The sequence below is a fragment of the Geospiza fortis genome, unplaced genomic scaffold (assembly GCF_000277835.1).
Source record: "Geospiza fortis unplaced genomic scaffold, GeoFor_1.0 scaffold41, whole genome shotgun sequence".
In the NCBI taxonomy this organism is placed as follows: Eukaryota; Metazoa; Chordata; class Aves; order Passeriformes; family Thraupidae; genus Geospiza; species Geospiza fortis.
In genome coordinates, this window is record NW_005054299.1 from 8,998,165 (window position 1) to 9,018,518 (window position 20,354).

General features: G+C 41.6%; 1 protein-coding gene and 1 long non-coding RNA gene across 2 annotated transcripts in view; one reads left to right on the forward strand and one right to left on the reverse strand.

The window, feature by feature from the left end:
• The window catches only part of EPAS1 (endothelial PAS domain protein 1), a 73,254-nt gene that overhangs the window by 33,347 nt on the left and 19,553 nt on the right, over positions 1-20,354 (forward strand). The window contains exons 2-6 of the mRNA XM_031060015.1: positions 4,387-4,577; positions 15,387-15,538; positions 16,134-16,218; positions 16,717-16,835; positions 16,931-17,133. Of these exons, the coding sequence (XP_030915875.1) occupies positions 4,387-4,577; positions 15,387-15,538; positions 16,134-16,218; positions 16,717-16,835; positions 16,931-17,133 (750 nt within the window). The remainder of the gene's footprint in view (positions 1-4,386; positions 4,578-15,386; positions 15,539-16,133; positions 16,219-16,716; positions 16,836-16,930; positions 17,134-20,354) is intronic.
• On the reverse strand, positions 1,417-13,414 carry LOC115948292. The gene is made up of 2 exons (XR_004082123.1): positions 13,310-13,414; positions 1,417-1,652 (listed from the first exon to the last, which is right to left on the reverse strand). It is a non-coding gene; the product is annotated as an uncharacterized LOC115948292 (long non-coding RNA).

A 20,354-nucleotide genomic window follows, 5' to 3' on the forward strand; every position in this document is an offset into this window, starting at 1 on the left:
AGCAAAAGAGATAGGAATCTGGCTCCTGGGATCCATGCAAGGCATTTCTACATCACCTGGGGTGTTTTAACCCAGTGACATCAAGAGATCTGTTCCTGGGCATGGGTGTACCCTTGGGACTAGTTTGGTGTTTGGATTCTAGGAAGAAGCATGGAGAACTGCTTATGAAAATTTGGAAGCTTCACCTTGGGAGCACAAACAGTTGCCAGTTGTTTGTCATCTTTTCTCACGTGCATTGGCCCATAAATTCTATTTTCAGAGTGCAAACTAAACCCACCAGGAAGGAGTGGGAAATCATGTAAACAGCTGTCCTGAGGATACAGTGCTGTACTTGTGTTCTGTGTCACAGAACTGCCTGTGCCTCCGGAACTCTTCCATTCCCAGTGGCTTGCACGCCCATAAGCAGTGCAGCACTGGCACATCATCCAGCAGCCCTGGGAGAGTCCTTGCTGGGAAGCAGCACCTCCCTGTTCCTTCTCAAGTCTCCTGACCACCCTTTATGTAGCCAAGTCCTGAATGGAGTCACCAGACCCATTCCTCAGCTTGGCTTCCCTATTTCCAAAAGAAATTTGAGCTTCTCCGTTCCTTTCTTGGTTTATTGGGACCAGTTATGCTGTGATTGCAGCTGAGAGTGCAGCTCAGTGGAATCTTATCCTGCCTGATTCTGGGACTCCTGAAGGAGCAAGTGTCCAGGAGCTCTCTGGAGGCTTACCTTGGAATACCCTGGGCTTTGGACCAGTGTAGGGTGGCTTGATTGGTGGTGGCTTTCTCAGCTCTTCCCTCTGCACTTTTAGAAATCTGTCAGAGTGAGCGAGGTTTCTGCTTGTGTTGCTTTCTCCAAGCGGTGACGCACGCGTGTGCTCTTTTTCTGCCACACAAGTGGGTGGTTTATGTGCTAGGAGGGAATGATTCATAAATTAGCTAGAGCCCAGGCCTTTTCTCTATGGCCTGGATGATGTGTGAAGGGGATTCAGCATCAGCCTTTCTTTCCGCCTGGCCTTCAGTCGTGCAGGTCGCAGTCACTTTACCGCTCTCCAGCTATGGGTGGTCCAGCCTCTCCCAGGCTGAAATGCTAATCATGTGGGGATAACTGCAGAGAGAATTATTAATGGTCTGCAGTCTGCAAACAAAAATAATGAAAATACTGCTTTTTGCAGAATTCTGTAACTCAACTGCAGTTTTGGGAGTCTTTTGCAACCAGGACAAGTAAGTGCAGAATGACCATCTTTGACATGGACATCCCTCGGAGGCACAGCAAGCAAGCTTAGATGGAGGTCTTGAGTGGGGAAGTGGCATGAGGGTGTTTTGAGTCTTGGTGAGCTTATGCTGCCCTGGCTACAATAGCAACATGACTCAAGGGTGTACTGTGTGAGGGGAGATGGGAAGGAAAATTGAGGTGCCACAAGGGGAAAATGCTTAATAGGCAAGTTATTTGTTTATTTAAAATTATAGTGGAACATGCTTAATAGGCAAGTTATTTATTTAAAATTATAATGGATGAGCAGAAAAGTCTTTTGAAAGCAACCAGGCAAGCTGATTCCTCCCCCTGTTTTCTGATGTGAGAAAGCTCTTGTGTGGTGTGTAATGAACGGAGATGTCTCTCTGCAGAGGACCTTAGCAGGACAGTCAGAAGCAGTGTTGAGGGAAAGCATCTGTAACAGAGAGAGAGAAAATCTTTCTCTGCTTATAGTGTTAAGTATTAGAAACTGTGAGAAACCCATGGTTATTGAAACCAGCTTGTCTCATTAGCCACACTTCAAAATTATATTTACAGAGGTTAGACAACTAAATATTTTTATTTGTGGCTGCAGTGGTGTCATGAGAGACCCTGTCTTATACAACCTGTTTTTAGTGTATAAATTGTGACCTGACTTTGGCCTTCTTTCCCAAAGTTTCATAATTAAATGAGGAGGGACTGGATCTTGTTTTGCCCAAGTTGGTTGTAATATGAAAATTGTGGCCTCTAGATTTAGAACAGAGCTCAGACATTTATGGTTGAAGTTATATTTTTTCCAGCGGCAATTGGAAATGCTCACAAACACTGCTACATAGTTTTTGTTCTGTTTGGTTTTGTTTTGCTTCTACTCTTTTATTTTCTTGGTATAATTAGAAACTGAGATTTGTTCCCAGTCTAGCGACTGTATAAGCACAGAGCAGGCACATTTTGCTTTAGCAAGCAAGATGTATTTCTGAAAGTACCATCAGTATATGTGTTATACCTGACTCTCATGCAGCCAGCACCTGCCCCAGGAGAACATGGGGCATTTTTTGTTGTATCTTCTCTGATAGTTGTATGAAGGGACTTCTTTTTCACATGGATGTAGCATGACTCTTTCTTGGCAAGGAGAAAAGTATTAAGTTAGTGTCACCCTGTGAATTTCCATTAGATTCAAACTTAGATGGGTTGGTGTTTGCTTCAGCAATACCCTGGAAGTAATTATTGAAGCTGGATCCTGCCATTATGTACTGAGATGTGTGTAGGTCTCCTCCAGCACATGCCTCCTGTAACAGAGACCATGTTGCAGAACATTCACCTTGGGCAAAATAATTGTGAAGGAGGTTTGCTGCGGGCTGATCGTGGATCTTGAGAAGATACTGTAAGAATTTGAGCCCCCTTGCCCTGTTAGCACACCCACTAGTGAGCCCCTGTCTGATCCCACACGTGTGCCCAGCTTCGTGTGTTTTGCAGCACAAGGGCTTTGCTGATGTGTTGTGAGCTCCCTCCTGCTTTGAATGATGATGTTGAGTGTCCAGCCTCATTGAGCCCCAGCAAACACCTTATTGTGACTTTACTCTTGGCATTTAATGCACGTCCTGGCTGGTTTTCCTTCTTACTAATTTATGAAGCCTCCTGTGGTTTCAGTGCTAGAAGCTTTTGCAGATTTTCTAGGTCTTCAAGAAGCAGTTATCTTCTTTAGAATACTCTGCTATGGATTAATACTCCTTTTCTATTTTAGGCAGTTTAGCATGAGACCAATCATGATTGAAACAGTTTCTAGAATTAAATACTGTGATTAATACTTGTTTTCCTCATAATCTTCATGCAACAGAATATATTTATTTAAAATCCTGGTTTTGATAGAGTGGGGTTTTTTGGTTGGTCCATTTTTAGTTTACAGGCTCATTATTTTATATTGATATTGGAAAAAACAAGTTATAAGCCGCTTCATTTTTGGGAGCCTCGCTAGTGGAGAGAGGTGCTGCTGGTGATTCTAGAAATGAATATGCAGCCAAAACAGCAAGAACAGTGGAACTGTTCTACTTATCACCCTGTTCTGTGCCCAGTCAAGTGGCACTGGTGGACTGTTGCAAGAGTCAGCTTGAAAAGAAATGTATTTTGTGTTGGTGTGACTGTGATCCTCAACTGCAAAACCTCAACTCATGCAATGTAGGAAGCTGTAGTATCACCAGAGCTACCTGGGGTTGAAATAGCTCATGATTTTAAATGGATTCAGATGCTTCATGTTCTGAAATTTAATGACATTGTACTTCATTAGAGAACCTTAGAGTCATTAGAGCTCACTCTTAAAATGCCCTAGCCCAGAACCATTATAAATTTATTCCTTGCGCTTCTCACATGTTCAGTTTAGCTTTATGTCCCTTGGTGGCTTAAATTTGCATACTTACTTCATAAAATGTCTTCCCCTTTGTTATTTCCTGCCCCTGTGTTTTACATGGAGCTCTATTGGTTGTGTTATTTTACTCAAGAGGGAATCTATTTTCATAGACAGTGGAGAGATGGTGATTTAATTAGAACAGCTTCTCCAAAGAAGGGCTATCTTGCAAGCAACAGTATTTTCCATTTTGTGCCCTTCATGGTCCAAGAAAGACAGTTTTCTGGACAAGTTTTGGATTAAGAGCTGAGACAATTCTATAGACTAACGCAAGTTGATACTCTACTACTACTTTTATTTTAATGTGGAGTGCAGCTATTGAAAAACTCCACAACATCGTTGTATCTATGTCACAGCCATATTCACTGTAATTATTCTAGCTTTAAAAATGGATTGCCACCCTGTCCCAAAGTAAGTAAATTTAGATTGAACAAACAAAAAAATTATTTTTAATGTTTCCTGAATCTAGGAGTAATAACTTGCTATTTCGTTTTGAATGTTTGCCTAAGGCAGATCTCAATTCTTTGGTACTGTGTGGGGATTCAGGGCATTCAAAGGCTGACTCATGTACAGTCTGAGCCCTTTCCAGCTGTGGCAGTCCTCTCCTAATTCCCATTCAAAGGGCACAAATAGATATTAAAGCTTGGCCAATTGATTTCAAACACTTGACAGAATAGATTCATCGCTGAGAAGATATACTCTTTTAAATGCCTCACAAGTTGTGAATTGCATTTCAATAAATGCTTTTTCCTTTCTCTTTTTTCCCTATCAGGAGCACTTCCGAACGGAGGAAGGAGAAGTCAAGAGATGCAGCAAGATGCAGAAGAAGCAAAGAGACCGAGGTTTTCTATGAGCTGGCACATGAGCTGCCCCTGCCCCACAACATCAGTTCCCACCTGGACAAGGCATCCATAATGCGCCTGGCAATCAGTTTCCTACGGACTCATAAGCTTTTGTCTTCAGGTGAGATCTGGCTAAAAGAACTTAGGTGTCTGGGCTGGCTGATGGCAGCTTGGTAAGATTATGCATGCTCTTTTCTGACTACAGGGTTACCAAAATTACAGTTAGTGCAGGTTTTTTGCCTCTCTAAGTAAAACCTCTGAGAACTCTTGAATGTGGTTTCTTAATCTCAGTTATGAGATTTTGAGCTTTTAAGAGTTTAATCAGAATTCAAACATATGCCTTAAGCTTCCTTGCTGAAACAAATAATTTCCAGTTTGGCGTGACAAGCATGTTTGTGCCTGCACATTCAAACAGCAGCTGGGATGCTCTGAAGGTCCAGTACTGTGTTTGAAAGGAGTAATTGTGCTATCCACTGGCAAAGAGTAGTAGGTAGGTTGCTTAAAACAAGCTATACTAAGATAGCTAAAACAACTGCTAAATACTTGATGTGAGTGGATTCTGCGCAGTCAGTTTTGCTCATGTTGGACTAGTAGGAAACATGAACAAGCATAATTTTTATAGCCTGTTAAAACTGATAAAATTAGGAATATTCTATTTTGCCCCCTATACTTCAGTAAACACTTCGATGGAAATATGTGGCTTGAGTAGCCTGTAAGATCAATAAAAGCAACTGATGTTTCCAGAACTTTCACACAATGACCTATGAGTGTTCAGAATACGTTAAGAAAACAATGCTTGCGTTGTTTGTGAATGGTAACCCCAGAATTTTGTCTTTTCCTTCATTAATGGCAAGACTCCCAATAAGGTCATGATTGCACTTCCTCTACTCAGAAAAGTTGAGTCATACAACAGCAATTACTTTAATAAATGTTATTAGGAAGCATCCCATTTTGTGGTCGAATTTGCTGTTGGTTTGTTGTTGGTTAGTCTGAAAGATAGGGCAAATTCAATTCTGCTTCTTTGGACTCTGTAATTTCTTTAGCACTTTTGGCTTTTGCTGAAGCCTACTGGATAAAATGTAGGTATTTTTATCTTAGCTTATAGAATGTGGTTTTATCATGTACTCCTGTGAGAATAAAAATTTATGTGCTGAACAGTGTTAGGAAATCATCTCTGATTTTGTCATGTAACTAATACTTGAAGAAGTTGCGTAAATAGGTAAATGTTCTTAAACAAAGCCAATTTGTTAGTAACTTTCTCATAAAAACACAGCATCAGCTTTTCAAATATTTATATGGCATGAACTGGAGACTGACACACCATAAGAAAAGTAAACTTCTGAGAGGCCGTAACCAATAATATAAGTAATGTGCGTGCCTGTAAAAATTGACATGAAATAGTCGGATGCAGTCATCATTGGAAGAATACATTTGCTAAACTGCTAAGATTAAAGTGAACTTTTCAAATGAATTTACATTTCTCAGTAAGAAAAAAAAAAATCTACTCACTAATACATTTATTTTGATGATTCTATAGCGTTAAGGCTTAGACTCATTATTTGGTAGTGATGACAATTCAGTATATGTGTATAATATTCATACATACACACAAAGATATTATATTTCTGAGACATATTTCTGTGACAGTGATTCATGTAGAAAATTTACATTTTCTTGAAGTTCCACCAGTACCCAGTGGCAGAAAAGAATCTGGAAATAAAATGTTACAGTAGCGACAGGCTGTGCTTTAATTATTCATACTTTCTCTATATTTGCTTATTTAGTTATTTGCTTAGCCTTAAATCTGATGAACTCACTTCCTCTGTCCAAATATTAACTTGGAGTAAATCCTCTCATTAAAATTTGTGTTGTTAGTCAAATGCAGATTTGTCCACGGCTGCATCTTTAGGCACCAGAGGGCTAGGTAAGGCTTTCAAAATCTTAGATGCTTCTATTCTGAGGAGTTAAACTTAAGGGACTTTAAAAGGATGGATTTTCTGGAAATTTTGGGTATTCTTTTCTGATAATGAAAATACATTTTAATTAAAGAACTCAAGTCAGAAAACCTTGTCTGCTGCTCATCTCCTGTTCTGAGTATAGCTAACATATAAATTAAATTTCCTATCTTTGTAGACCTCTGAATAATGTCAGGACATTGGCTTTCACTAGAAGGCCATCCAGTTTAATTCAGAGTGGCTGGTTTTTGGTGCAGCTGGAGGCTCACAGATTAAGAGGTTTGCTGCCTATCCTGTTTTGACGAGTGTGAAGCAAGATGGAAAATGGGCTTGGGTGATGTTTGTGCTCATTCTGTTCTTGCTTCTGCTTTGGACCCTTTCTGAGCCCCAAGCAAAGCAGCAGCGAATGTTTCATGTGCATGTTTAGCAGCCTGGAATTTGACCACAAACCTGCATTTGAGAGTCCGATTTGACTGACAGGGAGCATGAGGAACACTGTGTCATCTCTTGATGGATGAACTGGGAAATGGGGAGGTGGAAGTGCATAGAAGCAAATGCCCACCCCAGCCTGCAAACCCCTCTTTGCTTTGTGTTGTCTTTATTGAAATGGTTTGGGTTATTTGGGCTGGACACCTACTGTAAACTGGAGTTAAGTGAGTGTATTTGTTCTGTCAGTCATTTGGACATTGAAATAACATTTGCTGCAGCTTGAAAAAAAAGCTTCAGAATGGGATAGAGATAAAACTACTGTTTGATTACCATTTGTCTTGTTTCTAATTTAATCTATCAAAACCAACTAGCACACCATATTTCATTTTGTGTTACTGTTTGTGGGCACGATTCTCAAACACATCTCTCTGTTTTAAGGCAATTTTGCCTGAAGCAGAGAGAACAAGGCCTTTCCCAGGACTGTACCCTCATCCCTCTGCAAGCTGATGCTCCAGGTGGGATTTTGGAGATGGCCATAGGCAGCTTGCCAGTCTCACTCCGCTGGCATTGGGTGTCTCATGCCCTTTCCTATTATTCCCTGAGTTGGAATAGGGCTTTTCACTTGTGTAACTCAGGCTGGTTTATTAGCTGTGTCTGCATAATGATCATTTATCTGTTGGGAAGCCAAGACCTAGGGAAATCTATGCCCACATTCTTTCAGCAGGTGAATGGCAGAGTCCCTGAATCTGAGCCCTCATTGAGAGCTCTCCCACTACGTGCCTCGAAAAATCCCAACTTCTGGATTGCAGAGTGCACGTCTCCTGCAGGCCTTGTAGGGCCCTTGTATCCTATCATAATAGGAAATAGCTGGTTGTATATCTCAGAGTTCAAAAGGGTAAAAAATACCAGGTTTGGCTTTATAAAAGTTGCTGCTTTACTTAGTAACACGTTTCCCTTTGATTTTCACAGTAGGCAATTCTGTGTGGGAATGTTGGAGAGGAAGCCTTTAACATTTAGAAATGCAGGCTGTTCGTCTGACGGCCTGATTGAGATTAGTATCACAGGAAGCAAACTGAAACAATGGCTTTATAATACTGTTTCCATGTTGTGCACAGAACAGTACAGGGTATAATTGGAATGCTTAGCAGAAATATTTAATTATTATAATCTTAAATATTTTTCAAGATGTCTCCTAATTCTGCTGGCATAATACATTTTTACCATCGTCACATTCAAATGTTTGGGATAAATTTAGAACTGATCTTTGTTCATCTCAAGTAAAGGTTTTGATCCCATAAAGTTGCTGCTGAAAATAGGCATTCTGATGCCTATCAGTAGTGGAGCTTTTGGATTTGGGATCTTATGTCCTTCAGTGTGGTCAGGAAAACTGTTAGCAGTACTTTTCCCATATTATTTTCTAGTATAGATAGTAAGAAAGGCTAATGCTTTTTGGGGAGCTAATAGATGGCAAAAGAGAATAAATGGCTTTTGTTGAAGAACGGCTGCCTTGGTTAACAGCTAACATTGTGATTGCTAAGGCTGCCTCAGATATTCTCTTTTTGTCTGAATATGAGGAGGAGAGTCCATTTTAGGAAGACTGTATGCACACTGCCAATAATTTTAAGTGTTTATTTGAACCATGCCGATGCTAAAGGTGTTACAGGAACCAAAACTCTTTAGTGCAGTGAATTTCTCTGTGCCAGGAAGACAGACTTTTTAATTAGGCTAATCAGGCAAACACAATTTTATTAGCTTGCCTTAATCCCATCCCAATCGTGTGATCACCCCAGTGTCTTTTCTGTGCAGAAATCCACAAAGGAAACTGGCTGGGAGTTGTTCTTGTCCAGGCAGACAGCAGCAGAAATGGGGAGGGAACAGGGATACAGACAGGAAGTTGTTTGGGAGAAGGGAGGCCACAAGGAAGCCAGTGTGAAGGTTTCAAGGGAGGGAGACAACAGAGCCGGAAAGCCAGCAGGGAGCAGAAGGGGAAAAAATAGCTTTTCTCTAGGCTTTTAAGGGAGAGGACAGACTGTAGGGAGAACTGATGTGGGCATTGTTTTTGAATGTCTGGACAAGCTGCATCTAATGTCAGACCATTGTGGCATAAAACAGTGCTTTAAAAATAGCATGTCTACTCAATTGCTTTTATTACATTGGGAAAATAGTTTTATGCCAACTATGCTGCTAGGAATGAGAGTGGGTCGGGTGCTGAGTGCTTCAGCTGCTTGAAGTGATGTCCCCTTTCAGGGAAGGTCCACCCAAAGATCCCATGGGACTCAAAGCCTGGTCTGATGGGGTGCTGTATTCCCAACATTCAGCACCGATGGCTGCAGGACTCCAAGCAAGTTCCTGGGAGCAGCATCTGAATTATCTGGCTAGATACAAACTCAGCAATCAAAACAACACTAACATAAGTGTTTTCTTTATCCAAGATTGCTTGTGCACTTGGAGATAAGAGCCCTTCAGGAAGCTTCAAGTTTAAGGGTAGCTTTTTCTTGATGTATCTAAATTGAAAGCTTTTATTGAACACATTGAAAATATCCCCTTGAACAGGATGTACTGCCCTGTCAAGACAGAAAAAAAGCGGGGGGGAAATCTCTTTCCTTTGGTGGAAAACAAGAAACTAGGAAGAGACAAGTCAGTCTCAAAGCTGCTCTCTCTGATGCAGGATGAAGCTGCTGTTAGATCTTCCCTAAATTTTGCCTGCTGGTGTCAGGCAGGTTTTGCAGCCCTCCTCTGGAGTGGCCACTGCAGCCTGGTACCAGTTATGCACCATATGTAAGCAACTTACTGGTACTTATAGGAACCAGGATGAGACAAAGCCAGGAAAATTCTGTGCAGGTGATGATGTGACCTCCAGTAGAAACACATTTTATCATTGTCTACCTCTGAACTGACCAGAAAGACCCCTTTGAGTCAGATCAAAGGTGTTGAGAGGAATTATAGGCTGTTTGCTAGGAGGTTGTTTATACCTGCACAGTTACTTCTTTTAAGGAGAAGCCTGATTTTTGAGCCTTCAGACTCGTTCCAAGAGGTTGGACTAAAGGAAATGAGCAAGCATCTACGGAAAAAGTGTTCTTAAACTTGGGAACAGTGCACATCCTGGCAGTGAGAATTAATCAAAGCTTGTTTACAAAAGTTATTTTTAGCATAAAAGGTTATCATAAACACTGCAATAAGCATTTGCCATTACAGTTCAAAGTTTCTTGTCAATGAATAAATTCTATTTGGCAGTTAGAAAATTTGTCAAAATAAATACCCAAATTTAATATAGACTGAGACGTGGACTGAAAAATACTGTATTAACATTCAAGAAGTACTGTCTTGGGGCAAAGTGAGCAGTGGATGACCCATCAAATGTTGGGACATGGGACACCGTTGCTCTGTTCGTAGTTCCCCTGTAGCTTTGACAGTCATCCCAGGAAGGCCACAGCAGCAGTTTTACAAGGCTTTTTGACATGTTTCAACACCTCCCAGTCTCCCTAGACAGGGATTCCCCTCCTGTATAGGCTTTCCAGAGTTACATGAACACAACCTTGGCTGGGCTCCATGAAGTAGCTATAATATGAACAACAATATTACAGCACTTCATTCTGCTGAATGTGCTGTTAATTTAAACTGGCATATTTGCAGCCCGGTCTCCCTGCTATACTGTCTTGGTGTCTGAACTGAGGTACTCCCCATAGTTGAGGGGAGGTAGAAAATGATGTAGGTAAAAAACCAGAAACACATCCTTATTTCAAAATTTAGCTTGCAACTATTTTGAAATGCAATGCTAACAAAAAAACCAATCAAACAAAAAAAACCCCACCTCCTAAAAATCATTATAAACTGAGTCCCACTGTTACCCTTCCCATAGACCTGCAAAAACATGGCAAGTCTACATGAGGTGCTGCTCTCTGGATAAAGTGACCTCAGACCTACTGGAAACCCAAGGCTGAAGTACTGCTCTCATTTTCTGCTCTCACCTCCTCATGCTAACTTCCCACTTCCCTTTGGTCCCAGCTTTCTCAAATATTTTCCAGCTGAAGTTGAATTTTCTTACACTAATGCTCCAGTTCAGCACCAAGGTAAATTAATGAAGACAATTTGAAGCAAAGTGAAAAACAGTAGGGATTTCAGGGAGGAGCTTGCAGTAGCCATGCCATTATTTGTTTTACATCTGCCAAATAGATTCTTTCTGAAACAAATCAGCTTTTTGCTGACTGAACTGCAATGACTGAACTGCTTCTGATGTATCACTCTCCTAAAGTGTGTGTATCCTCTGTGTATTAGTAGCTAGTGTTTTCCACAGCAGAAAGGGAAGGTGCTCTAATGCTGACACTGCAGCCATAGGAGGGACTTCTATTTATTATTTATATTACTATAATTATACCAAGTTACCTGATACAGGGCATACCAGGGCACCACAGTGCAGCCCAGCCTATTTCTTTGCTGCAGACTTGGGATCCTCAGGTAGCTGATCTGCTTCAGTGGGTGACCACAGATGACACCTTCTGGGGCTGTGTTTGCAAAGGACCTGGAAACAGTCTGAGACATGAGCACCTTTGGTGTGTTCCCCAGTGCTGGAGCTGCACTGGGTAGGCTGCTGTGGGGACAGGCAAAGGATAGATGGGCAACAGCAGCAGAGTGGCTCTGGAGGTACTTGGCCCCCACCTTTCTGTGCCTGATAGCGCCTGCAGGTTCCTCACCTTTGAAACGTGAGCATGCCCTATTAAGTACTACCAGAAACCTATATCTGCCAGCTCCCCTTTCCTGCTGCAACCACACTGCTGAGGAGAAAGGAGAGGGGGTGCAGTGGGGTTTATTGAGTTACCAGGGAGGCCGGAGCGTGTCTGCAAAACACCTTGGTCCTGCTTTTGGGTCAGGTTAGATGGGGTGCACAGCAGCACAAACAATCTTCCCTCCCTCCTCTCTGTCCACATCACAGATGCCTCCAGCTGGACAAAGATAATTTCGATGAAAACAGTGTACTCTGATCCCACAAACCCCTGTAACCACATGCTTTAAAGCTGACTATATCTTTAAGTGCTGTGCTCAGCTTGGACCTCAAGGGTTTGAACCTGCAGCCCTGATGTGAGTGATCCATGTCCTCTGTGTGTGTTTGTATAAGTAATATAATTTATATACAGAGAAAAGCAAACTTAATCATCTGATAATACAAGTAAAGTGTTTGTCTTTCACTGTTGGAGGCATTTAAGAATACAAATGCTTTGAATAGCCTTCCTGCCTTTGAATGGTCATGTTTTGTTAATGCAAACTTAATGAGCTGGGAAAAAAAAATGGAAAGGAGGGTCTGGGGTTAGAGCTGAAAAGTCATTTTTTCTCTGAACCCACACTTGGCTGATTGTCTTGGGCTATAGCCATGATCCCTGCTGAATAAACCATTTGTTTGCTTCCGGAAAAGTAAAAAAAGACCCTTGACATTCTTTACGCAGCAGAAACAAGCTTGGGAGCAGATGGTCACTTACCTCTTTTTTTTTTCTTTTTCCTTTCCTAAATGTCATTTTGGTCAAAGTGCGTACTATTCAGATATATTATTGTATATTTTCTGTATTTTAAATGCTAGTCCTGATGCAATTTCCTGAAGTCATTTGCTTTGTACTGAGAAGGAACTGGCCCCTGCATGTGTAGCCTGAATTGCAGTGCGAAGACGTGAAATGAAAATCCCCAGCCTGCGCTGGCCATCCCCAGAGATTGTCCTCTCTTCCCTGCTGCCAGTCAAAGGGTGATAAACCAAGTGCTCTCCATAGCTCTGGGGCTGAGTCCATTTCTTCTCTTGTGCGCACAATGCATGGTGGGCTGCTGCCAGGTGTGGAAACCCAGGGCACCAGGAGTATTTCTCTGTCTGCTCTGGGGTGCCCTGACCCCCAAGGGAGCACTGACTTTGACCCTCATTCATGGAGAAAGTTTCCTAGACTTCAACATAGACTAGAATCCACAAAAGTGTGAAATAGATTATAGAGAGTAGTGTAGGTGTATCACTTGGTGAGAAATGTAGGTTTTGGAATTTTCAGTATGTTGTGGATGGAAGCAAGATGGAGGGCATAGGGTGTCATCCTGGGCTTCTTCCTCGTGCTTCTTCTTCCTTCTTCTTCATGGGTTTGGGAGGCATTTTGTAATTGGGCAGAAAAGTCCACGTTGCGGGGTTTTGGGGAACAGTTATTGGGTTAAAAGGGAAAATAATCTAGATGTCAGTTCTTAATTGGATAGTTTAGTCTTAAAAGACCTTGTACCAATAGATTGTTAGCCATTTTGTGCCTTCTAATGAAAAGCTGCCCAACTCACAGTAATGATTGTTTTACTGATAAGAAATAATAAACACTTGTGTCCGAACATGAACTACTGTCTCAAGTGCATTCAGACCCAGAGAAACCCACAACTGGTACCCCCACAGCCAGGAAGGGATGTTGAGGAACAGGAGGATGCAGCAGCAGCAGCAGCCAGCGTCGTTTTTGTCACCACTTACCTGTTCCAAACAGTGCTTGCTGGGCTCTGCATTACAACTGCTCATCCCTCTTGGTTCGCTTGCAGTCCATCCTCAGGCACTACCAGCTGCAGTTCCAGGAGCTGTACAGATCAAACTTATCCTTTAATCATCACTCATTAGTGCTTCAAAGTAAAAACTGCATTTGTTTGGCTCAGCCTCTTCCCTATTCAAAAAAGCAACAAACTCAAACCATGTAACGTTTTACAAAGCAACGCCCTAGTCCTGCTTCTAGACTTCTTGCAAAATGAGTATTTCAACAAGAAACATGAAGGAATATGATCAATGTGCTGTTTCATTGAGGAAAAGAACAAAAATTACTGACTTTTCTCAAGTGCTAACGTTATGTGTACTACAGAACAAACTGTAAGCTGAAATTGCAACATTGAACCATCAAAGGAGAGCAACTTCTCCAAGGAATTAATTTGTGTCCCACTATTCTTGCAAGTAAGGCTGATGCAATTATGGTTGGTGCCTCTGGATGGCAAAATTGGTGGTGGGCTCAGCCTGGAGCACTCTTGTGCCACCAGGAAGGAGCACAGAGAGCAGAATCACTTCAGCTTTTCTCTCATCATCCTTGCTGCCATGGGTTCTAGGGCACCTTTGATCTAGAGGGGACTTACTCATGGCCCTAATTCTTGGAGTTGGTTATTCCTTATTCTGAGACAATAAGGTGGGGTTTTTTTCTTCTTTTACTTGCTTTTTCCCTTCAAAATCAGAACCTTACGATGCCATTTGCAATGTCTGATCACAAATGTGCAGGCTAACTGACAAAACTGTAAAGATAAGCTTACCACAGCATGTCTGAGGTACACAGACCAGATACAATATCTGTAAGTGGTTTTGTAAAACATGATTCCAGAAGTTTCACATAAAACATATCAAGAAATTAATGGGCCAGCTCCTGCTCAGAAATTTTTTGATACTAGCTTGTCTGCATGTCATTCCCTGACAGCTTCTTATTCATGGCACTGAGACATGCTTAAAAGCATAGAAGGGAAAATGGGCATTTGTGACTGGCATCAGGAGGAGCAGTTCTGCCACGTGCTGCTTCCCATGGCGCTGGATGGACCGTGTGGAGCACACACGACAAGGGCATCACGGTGCCATTGATTGTCACTACACTGCAGCCAGAAAGTACCAGGAAGATGAATAACCAAAAGAAAAATAGCTGTAATAAATATTCTAGCACAGCCTTAGGTTTCAGCTCAACAGTGGCATGTCTTTCCCAGAATTTAGTAAGGTGCACGGGGTTCATGAATCTGCACAGGCAAACATCTAGGACGTAAGCAGAGTCTGAGGCTCTCCTTGCAGGACAGGGGAAGTATGGGTGGGTGATGAAGCTTGTCAGACTTTGGTGGAGTGAGGCATAGGAAGTCCTGAGGTCTGCAGATGAAAAAGCAGGTATCAGTGAGATGGATCTGTGGTTTTCCAAGGAATACTGAGATTTATGGGATGGCAAAGAGCTATTTATGGGATGACAAAGAGATTCACCCAGAATGACTTCAAGGGAACAGTTTTCTACTTTTTGTATCCAAAGTAGTGTTAACAGATGTGTCTGTACTGAGTGAAGAGGTATATTTAGGCATGCTTTATAGGAGCTGTATTCCAACTTTTTAGAAAGCCTGACCTGATGGAAGAGTCCTGTTAGGTGTTTGTTAGGGATGCACAGATTTATGTACCTTCTGTAGGGCTTGCCCTCTACCTTGTACCTGTTAGGGGGTACAAATGTTGCAAGTGGCAACAAAGAAGATGCACTTCAGCCATCTGCATCTGCAGGTGTTAGTGACTGAAAACACATCTTGCAGAAACATGCTAAAGGTGAAGAGAGGGTCTTACATTTGCCAAAACATTTAGAAAAGTATCTCCTGCCTTTCTAGTGATAAGGGCATCCTTTTCATACGCTGTTCTGAAGGCCCCATCAGAAGAGATTTGTTGAAAGGAAATTTTAACAGCAGAAAAACATTTTGTTGCCTTGTAACCTGATGTACTTGCATTGAAAAACACTGGCTGGGGTGCTGAAGGCTTTAAATGCTTTTTTTTTCTTTTTTTTTCTCAGTATGTGCTGACAATGAGAATGAACTAGAGGCAGACCAGCAGATGGACAACTTGTACCTGAAAGCTTTGGAGGGATTTATTGCCGTGGTGACACAGGATGGAGATATGATCTTTTTGTCTGAGAATGTCAACAAATATATGGGTCTTACCCAGGTAACTTGTTCCCTTACACTTTCCTCTCTTTCTAATACAGTTCATAGAAAGAACTCTTATGTCTAAATGCAGCAAACCTAGCTGTGTACTGCTGCAAGAAAGACTGGAAATAAAATGTCTTATTTCTCAGGCAGGTACCCTGCACAGCAGACTACACGGGTTGCACGTTCCCTCTCCCTTCAATCTAGTTGTAGTGTCTTTGGTGACTGCAAAGTTGCCTTCCTACATCTTACTAGGGAGATGAGAAGGCATTTATTCTACTTGTGCCTTAGACTATGGGACAAAGGGGATAGAGCTGCTCTTTTGGGTCCCCCCTTTTCTGCTTTGTGGATTAGGAGTTTTGTCCTGTGTTGAAAATAACAAGAGGTATTGACTGTTAACTGCATTCTGCAAATTCATAGATAAGAGAATCATTCTGGGGAGAAAATGAGGAGTTATGCAGAGGATAAACAAAGGGAGGGTCATGGGATTTGTGTCTGTGAGCATCCTGTCGATGCACTTAGTTCTAGTGACCAATTTCATTTCAACTGTATTTAAAAACAGATAAATACTTTCAGTTGCTTTGATTTGCTATTTAGCTCTTACTTGCACACAGGTGGAACTCACTGGACACAGCATTTTTGACTTCACTCATCCATGTGACCATGAGGAAATTCGAGAGAATCTGAGTCTGAAAAATGGTAATAATGAAAATACAAAAGTCCTTGTTTGTTTTTGAAATAAGCAAATGAAGTAAATGGCTAGCAAAAGAGATCTGTTCATCATGGTAAAAGGAATTTTCATTCCTATAGTAATCATTAACTGCTATTCAGAGCTTTACAGATTCATTGTGTTTTGCCAAATACTGCTTAAATATGATAGTACCAAGAAACTGTTTAGTATTTTCCTTTCATCAAGTTTAGACAGGTATCATGTTTTCAGTTGTAATGCTGTGGAAAAATTCACATGCAGCAAGCTAAAACATAGGTTTAAAATGCACAAAGTTCTATTTCAGTTCCACTTAAAGTTTTAGGTCTGAGCTCTACAAATTGCTCTGCAATGGTCCAAGCATGTTTGATGGTCTCTGCAGATAAATGATCTGAGAATAAGTCTGTTATTTCTGTTGAATCCTTCATGCTTATAAGTAGAAGAAATCAAGAAGGAAAATGAGAAAATTAATTTGCCTTTTCCTTATACAGGGCCAGGCTTTGGAAAGAAAAGCAAAGAGATGTCAACTGAGCGTGACTTCTTCATGAGGATGAAATGCACTGTTACCAACAGAGGCAGAACTGTTAACCTCAAGTCTGCCACATGGAAGGTACAATGTTTGAGACAAATGAAGTGGACTTGATTTTATTAGACATTTTGATGTGGAGAGAAAATACATCCTAAATTTGTTTCGTGTTATTTCAGGTTTTGCACTGCACTGGACAAGTTAAAGTGTATAACACTTGCCCTCCTCACACTCTGTGTGGGTATAAGGAGCCTCTTCTCACCTGCCTTATAATAATGTGTGAGCCTATTCAGCACCCTTCAAACATCGATATCCCCCTGGACAGCAAGACCTTCCTGAGTCGCCACAGCATGGACATGAAATTCACCTACTGTGATGACAGGTATGCTCCACTGGCTTTTCCTTTCCAGAGGTGTTTTTATCTTCTTGAACAAAACAAGCAGTTCTTCCAAATGTCTTGTGGGGATCTGGTAGGCAAGGACCAAAAGAAAATTCAGCCTGTTACCAAAACAGCTATTTAGTGGCTCACTTAATCCACCTCAAAAATTTCAGTTTGGGTGAATCTTTATTCCTGCTTTATTTTCTCATCCTGCCAAGTGAGGAATTCAGTTTTACTGGCAGAAGATGAGGCAACTTGGAGCCACAAATGTCAGCTTCTTGGGGTTTAACAAACTGAAGGGTATGCAGGAGTCCTGTTCCGGTGTTTTAGAGCGCATGTCCCAGGGCACGCCGTATGGACCTTAGTCAAGGACTGTTTCACGGTTGGTTTGGCTCAGGATGCTGCTATAAGTTAGCTGGCAAGTGCTTTGTGCTCTACAATAACCAAAAACTGCCAAGGCATCCAGAGTACCTGCTGCTCTGAAATGGAGTTGCAGCCTCTTGCTTAATTAAAAGCAAACAGCCTTTATTGGTTATCTCCCTGCGCCTTTTAGTGACGAAATGAAGGGGAGGGGAGGACCTTGGATCAGGCAAGAGGCTTGTCCTCTGTTCCCCAAACTTCACTCTTGAGGGGAAAAAAATGGAGACTAGATCCCTCTAGTCTCCACCTGCCTGATTTGTCCTGGGAGCTCCATGGCACTTCATGCCATCTCCCTGCCTGTGTACTGTGATGACCATCTTCTGTGCATGCGAGTGAGCCAGATATCCCTTCCCATGAAGTGTCTTCCTGTCCCCCATCTGCCCAGAAAGTCCTGTCTTTACTGCTGTGGATTTGGGTTTTGTTTGGGGGTTTTTTTAGGTTTATGAGGTAATTCCTGAATTTAAGATAAACTTTTCTGCCTAAAGAAATTGGTCTCCTGAAATTCAGAGATGCTAGGAACCTCTGAGGACTGGAGGGTTATCAGTGAGATTGTACACATGCTTGCAACTTACACAGAAACTCACAGGACCAACATCTTCGTTGATTTCTTCAACCTTCAAAGGTTTTTTTAAACTTTGCTAAGTAAGATTATTTTTTTAAACAATGTGATGAAGCAGCCATATAAACTTGCAGCGTTAGCAGCTGGGGATGAAAGCAAGATTGCAAGAGTGAAACTTGTGACTGACCTTCTGAACTCTCTGAGAACTGCGCAGCAAGTAACTAGAAACAGTCTCTGATGTAATCACAATGAGACTTTTTCCTTTGTTAATATTTTCAGCATCAAAATATTGAGATATCAATAGGATTTTGCTGTTGGAGGGAGTGACTCAATATGATAGTGACTCATTAAAAGCAATGTGCTCAGAATTTCTGGGGCCATTCAGTGGCAGGCTGCAGGAGCGTAGCAGAGGATTTTACTTTATTGCAGCATTCACATGTCTCTGCAAGACTTAATGCATAAGCCATTATAAATGAGAATTAGAGGGACTGATGCTATCCAATTAAAGATACACACGCTTATTTTAAAAATAATGATATATTAGGCCTTGTCCTAAATAGTGTGCATTTCATTTACAGGGTAGGTGTTTCACATGGCAGTGAAATACAACAGCTTCCTCTGGAGGATTGAACTTGTAGGGATTTAAAATATTTTTTCTCCAAAACCAGACCATAAAGTAGCACATCTTTTACTATGTAGTTTTGGTTGGATGTTTCATTTTGGTAAAGCTGCAAAAAGATAGGCAGGGCAGAGAAGGAGGAGACTTCCCAAACCTTTCAGGTTCTTCACAGCAGATCCCCCAGGCCCCGCTTCCCTCCCGGAGGGATGCGGATTTCTCTCCAGCAGGCAGCACATCTCTAGACACATAAAAATGCAAAACACTCAGCTGTTCTTATCAAATTCAGTGCTGCTACACAGATTGCATTGAAGGAGCAGCTTATGCCAAGAATGTAAATCCAGGCTGGGGAGTGGAGGAGGAAAGGCAGCGTGCCAGTCAGGTGCCTGAACTCTTTCCTACATACTCTGTCCTTTCTGCAGCGACACAGCAGGGCTGACACAGCTTATTGCTCCATAGGGACAGTGTGCTTCCAGTTTAGGGCTGCTGTCATGGAGGGCAGTGTGCCTCCTCTACCAGGCTTCTGCAGTGCTCCTGGTATCCTCCTTGCAGTTCATCTGGTGTGGACAGGTCTGCTTCCAGGGAGCATTAAGTTTTTATTTTCAAAGCACTCAGTCAAAGAAACTCTCAGATTTCTGAGTATAATCTCCTTAGGAAAGTTCATTGTCTGTCTGTCACAAAGCAACATACAAAATATAGGCTGGCTACCCTACAGCATTTTGTGACAAAAACTAGTTGCCTTTTCCTTAGGAGGGTATAGGTTAAATGTAATATGAAGCAGGCAAGACTGGCCATCATTTAAAACATGTGAGACAGTAGCCCATATAATTTGCCTTCCAAAAATAAATTATGTATGTGGGCCTATGACTTGCCAGTGGTTAGGTGGCATATGTTTGTATTCTTAAAACAGTTTTTGCAAGGTGATGAGCCTGTAGAGAAAGGTTTGTGGATATGAATAATAAATAAGTGTTGTTCTCTTAAATGCTTGCTTCAGCCATTCCTGGACAGTGATTTAAAACTGTTCCCTTGCTCCATTTATCTTGGCTAAGTGCCTTAGAGGAAGGATTATTTTAGCTGTAATACAGAAATGCTGATCAGTGGTACAATTTAATAATCCAAGTGAGGGTTTAGTTCGGCTGCACAATGTTTTTGTGTCAGGAAGGATTGCCAGTGAGGGTGTTTTAGTCAGAAGAAAAGGCATGTCTTTGTACAAAGCCAATTTTGTTACCTTGGTGGCACTGGCACTTACTTTGAAGGCACGGCTTGCTGTGGGACATCGTATGTCCCTGATTACTAGAAACCTAATTATTATATAACCTTTTCTTCTTTTTCTTGACTGGGACATTTTAATGGTAGAGTTGAAGAAAAGGAGCGACGGAGGATATGTGGTGATTCAGAATAGGATGGTGCAGGAAGATAATGCCATAGCATTGCCATCCTATATCAGTATTCATGTGGGATCCAGGCTGTGCCCAACCAAGAGGAAACAGTTTTACTGTGTTTCCAGTTATGTCCCAGTAAATAAGAAATATGCAGGCGTGGGACTTGGATGAGTATTTAAGTTAATTTGCCATTTGATCTATACTAGGGGAATATTTTTAAGTCAAATGGTAATGCAGGGAAGCATTT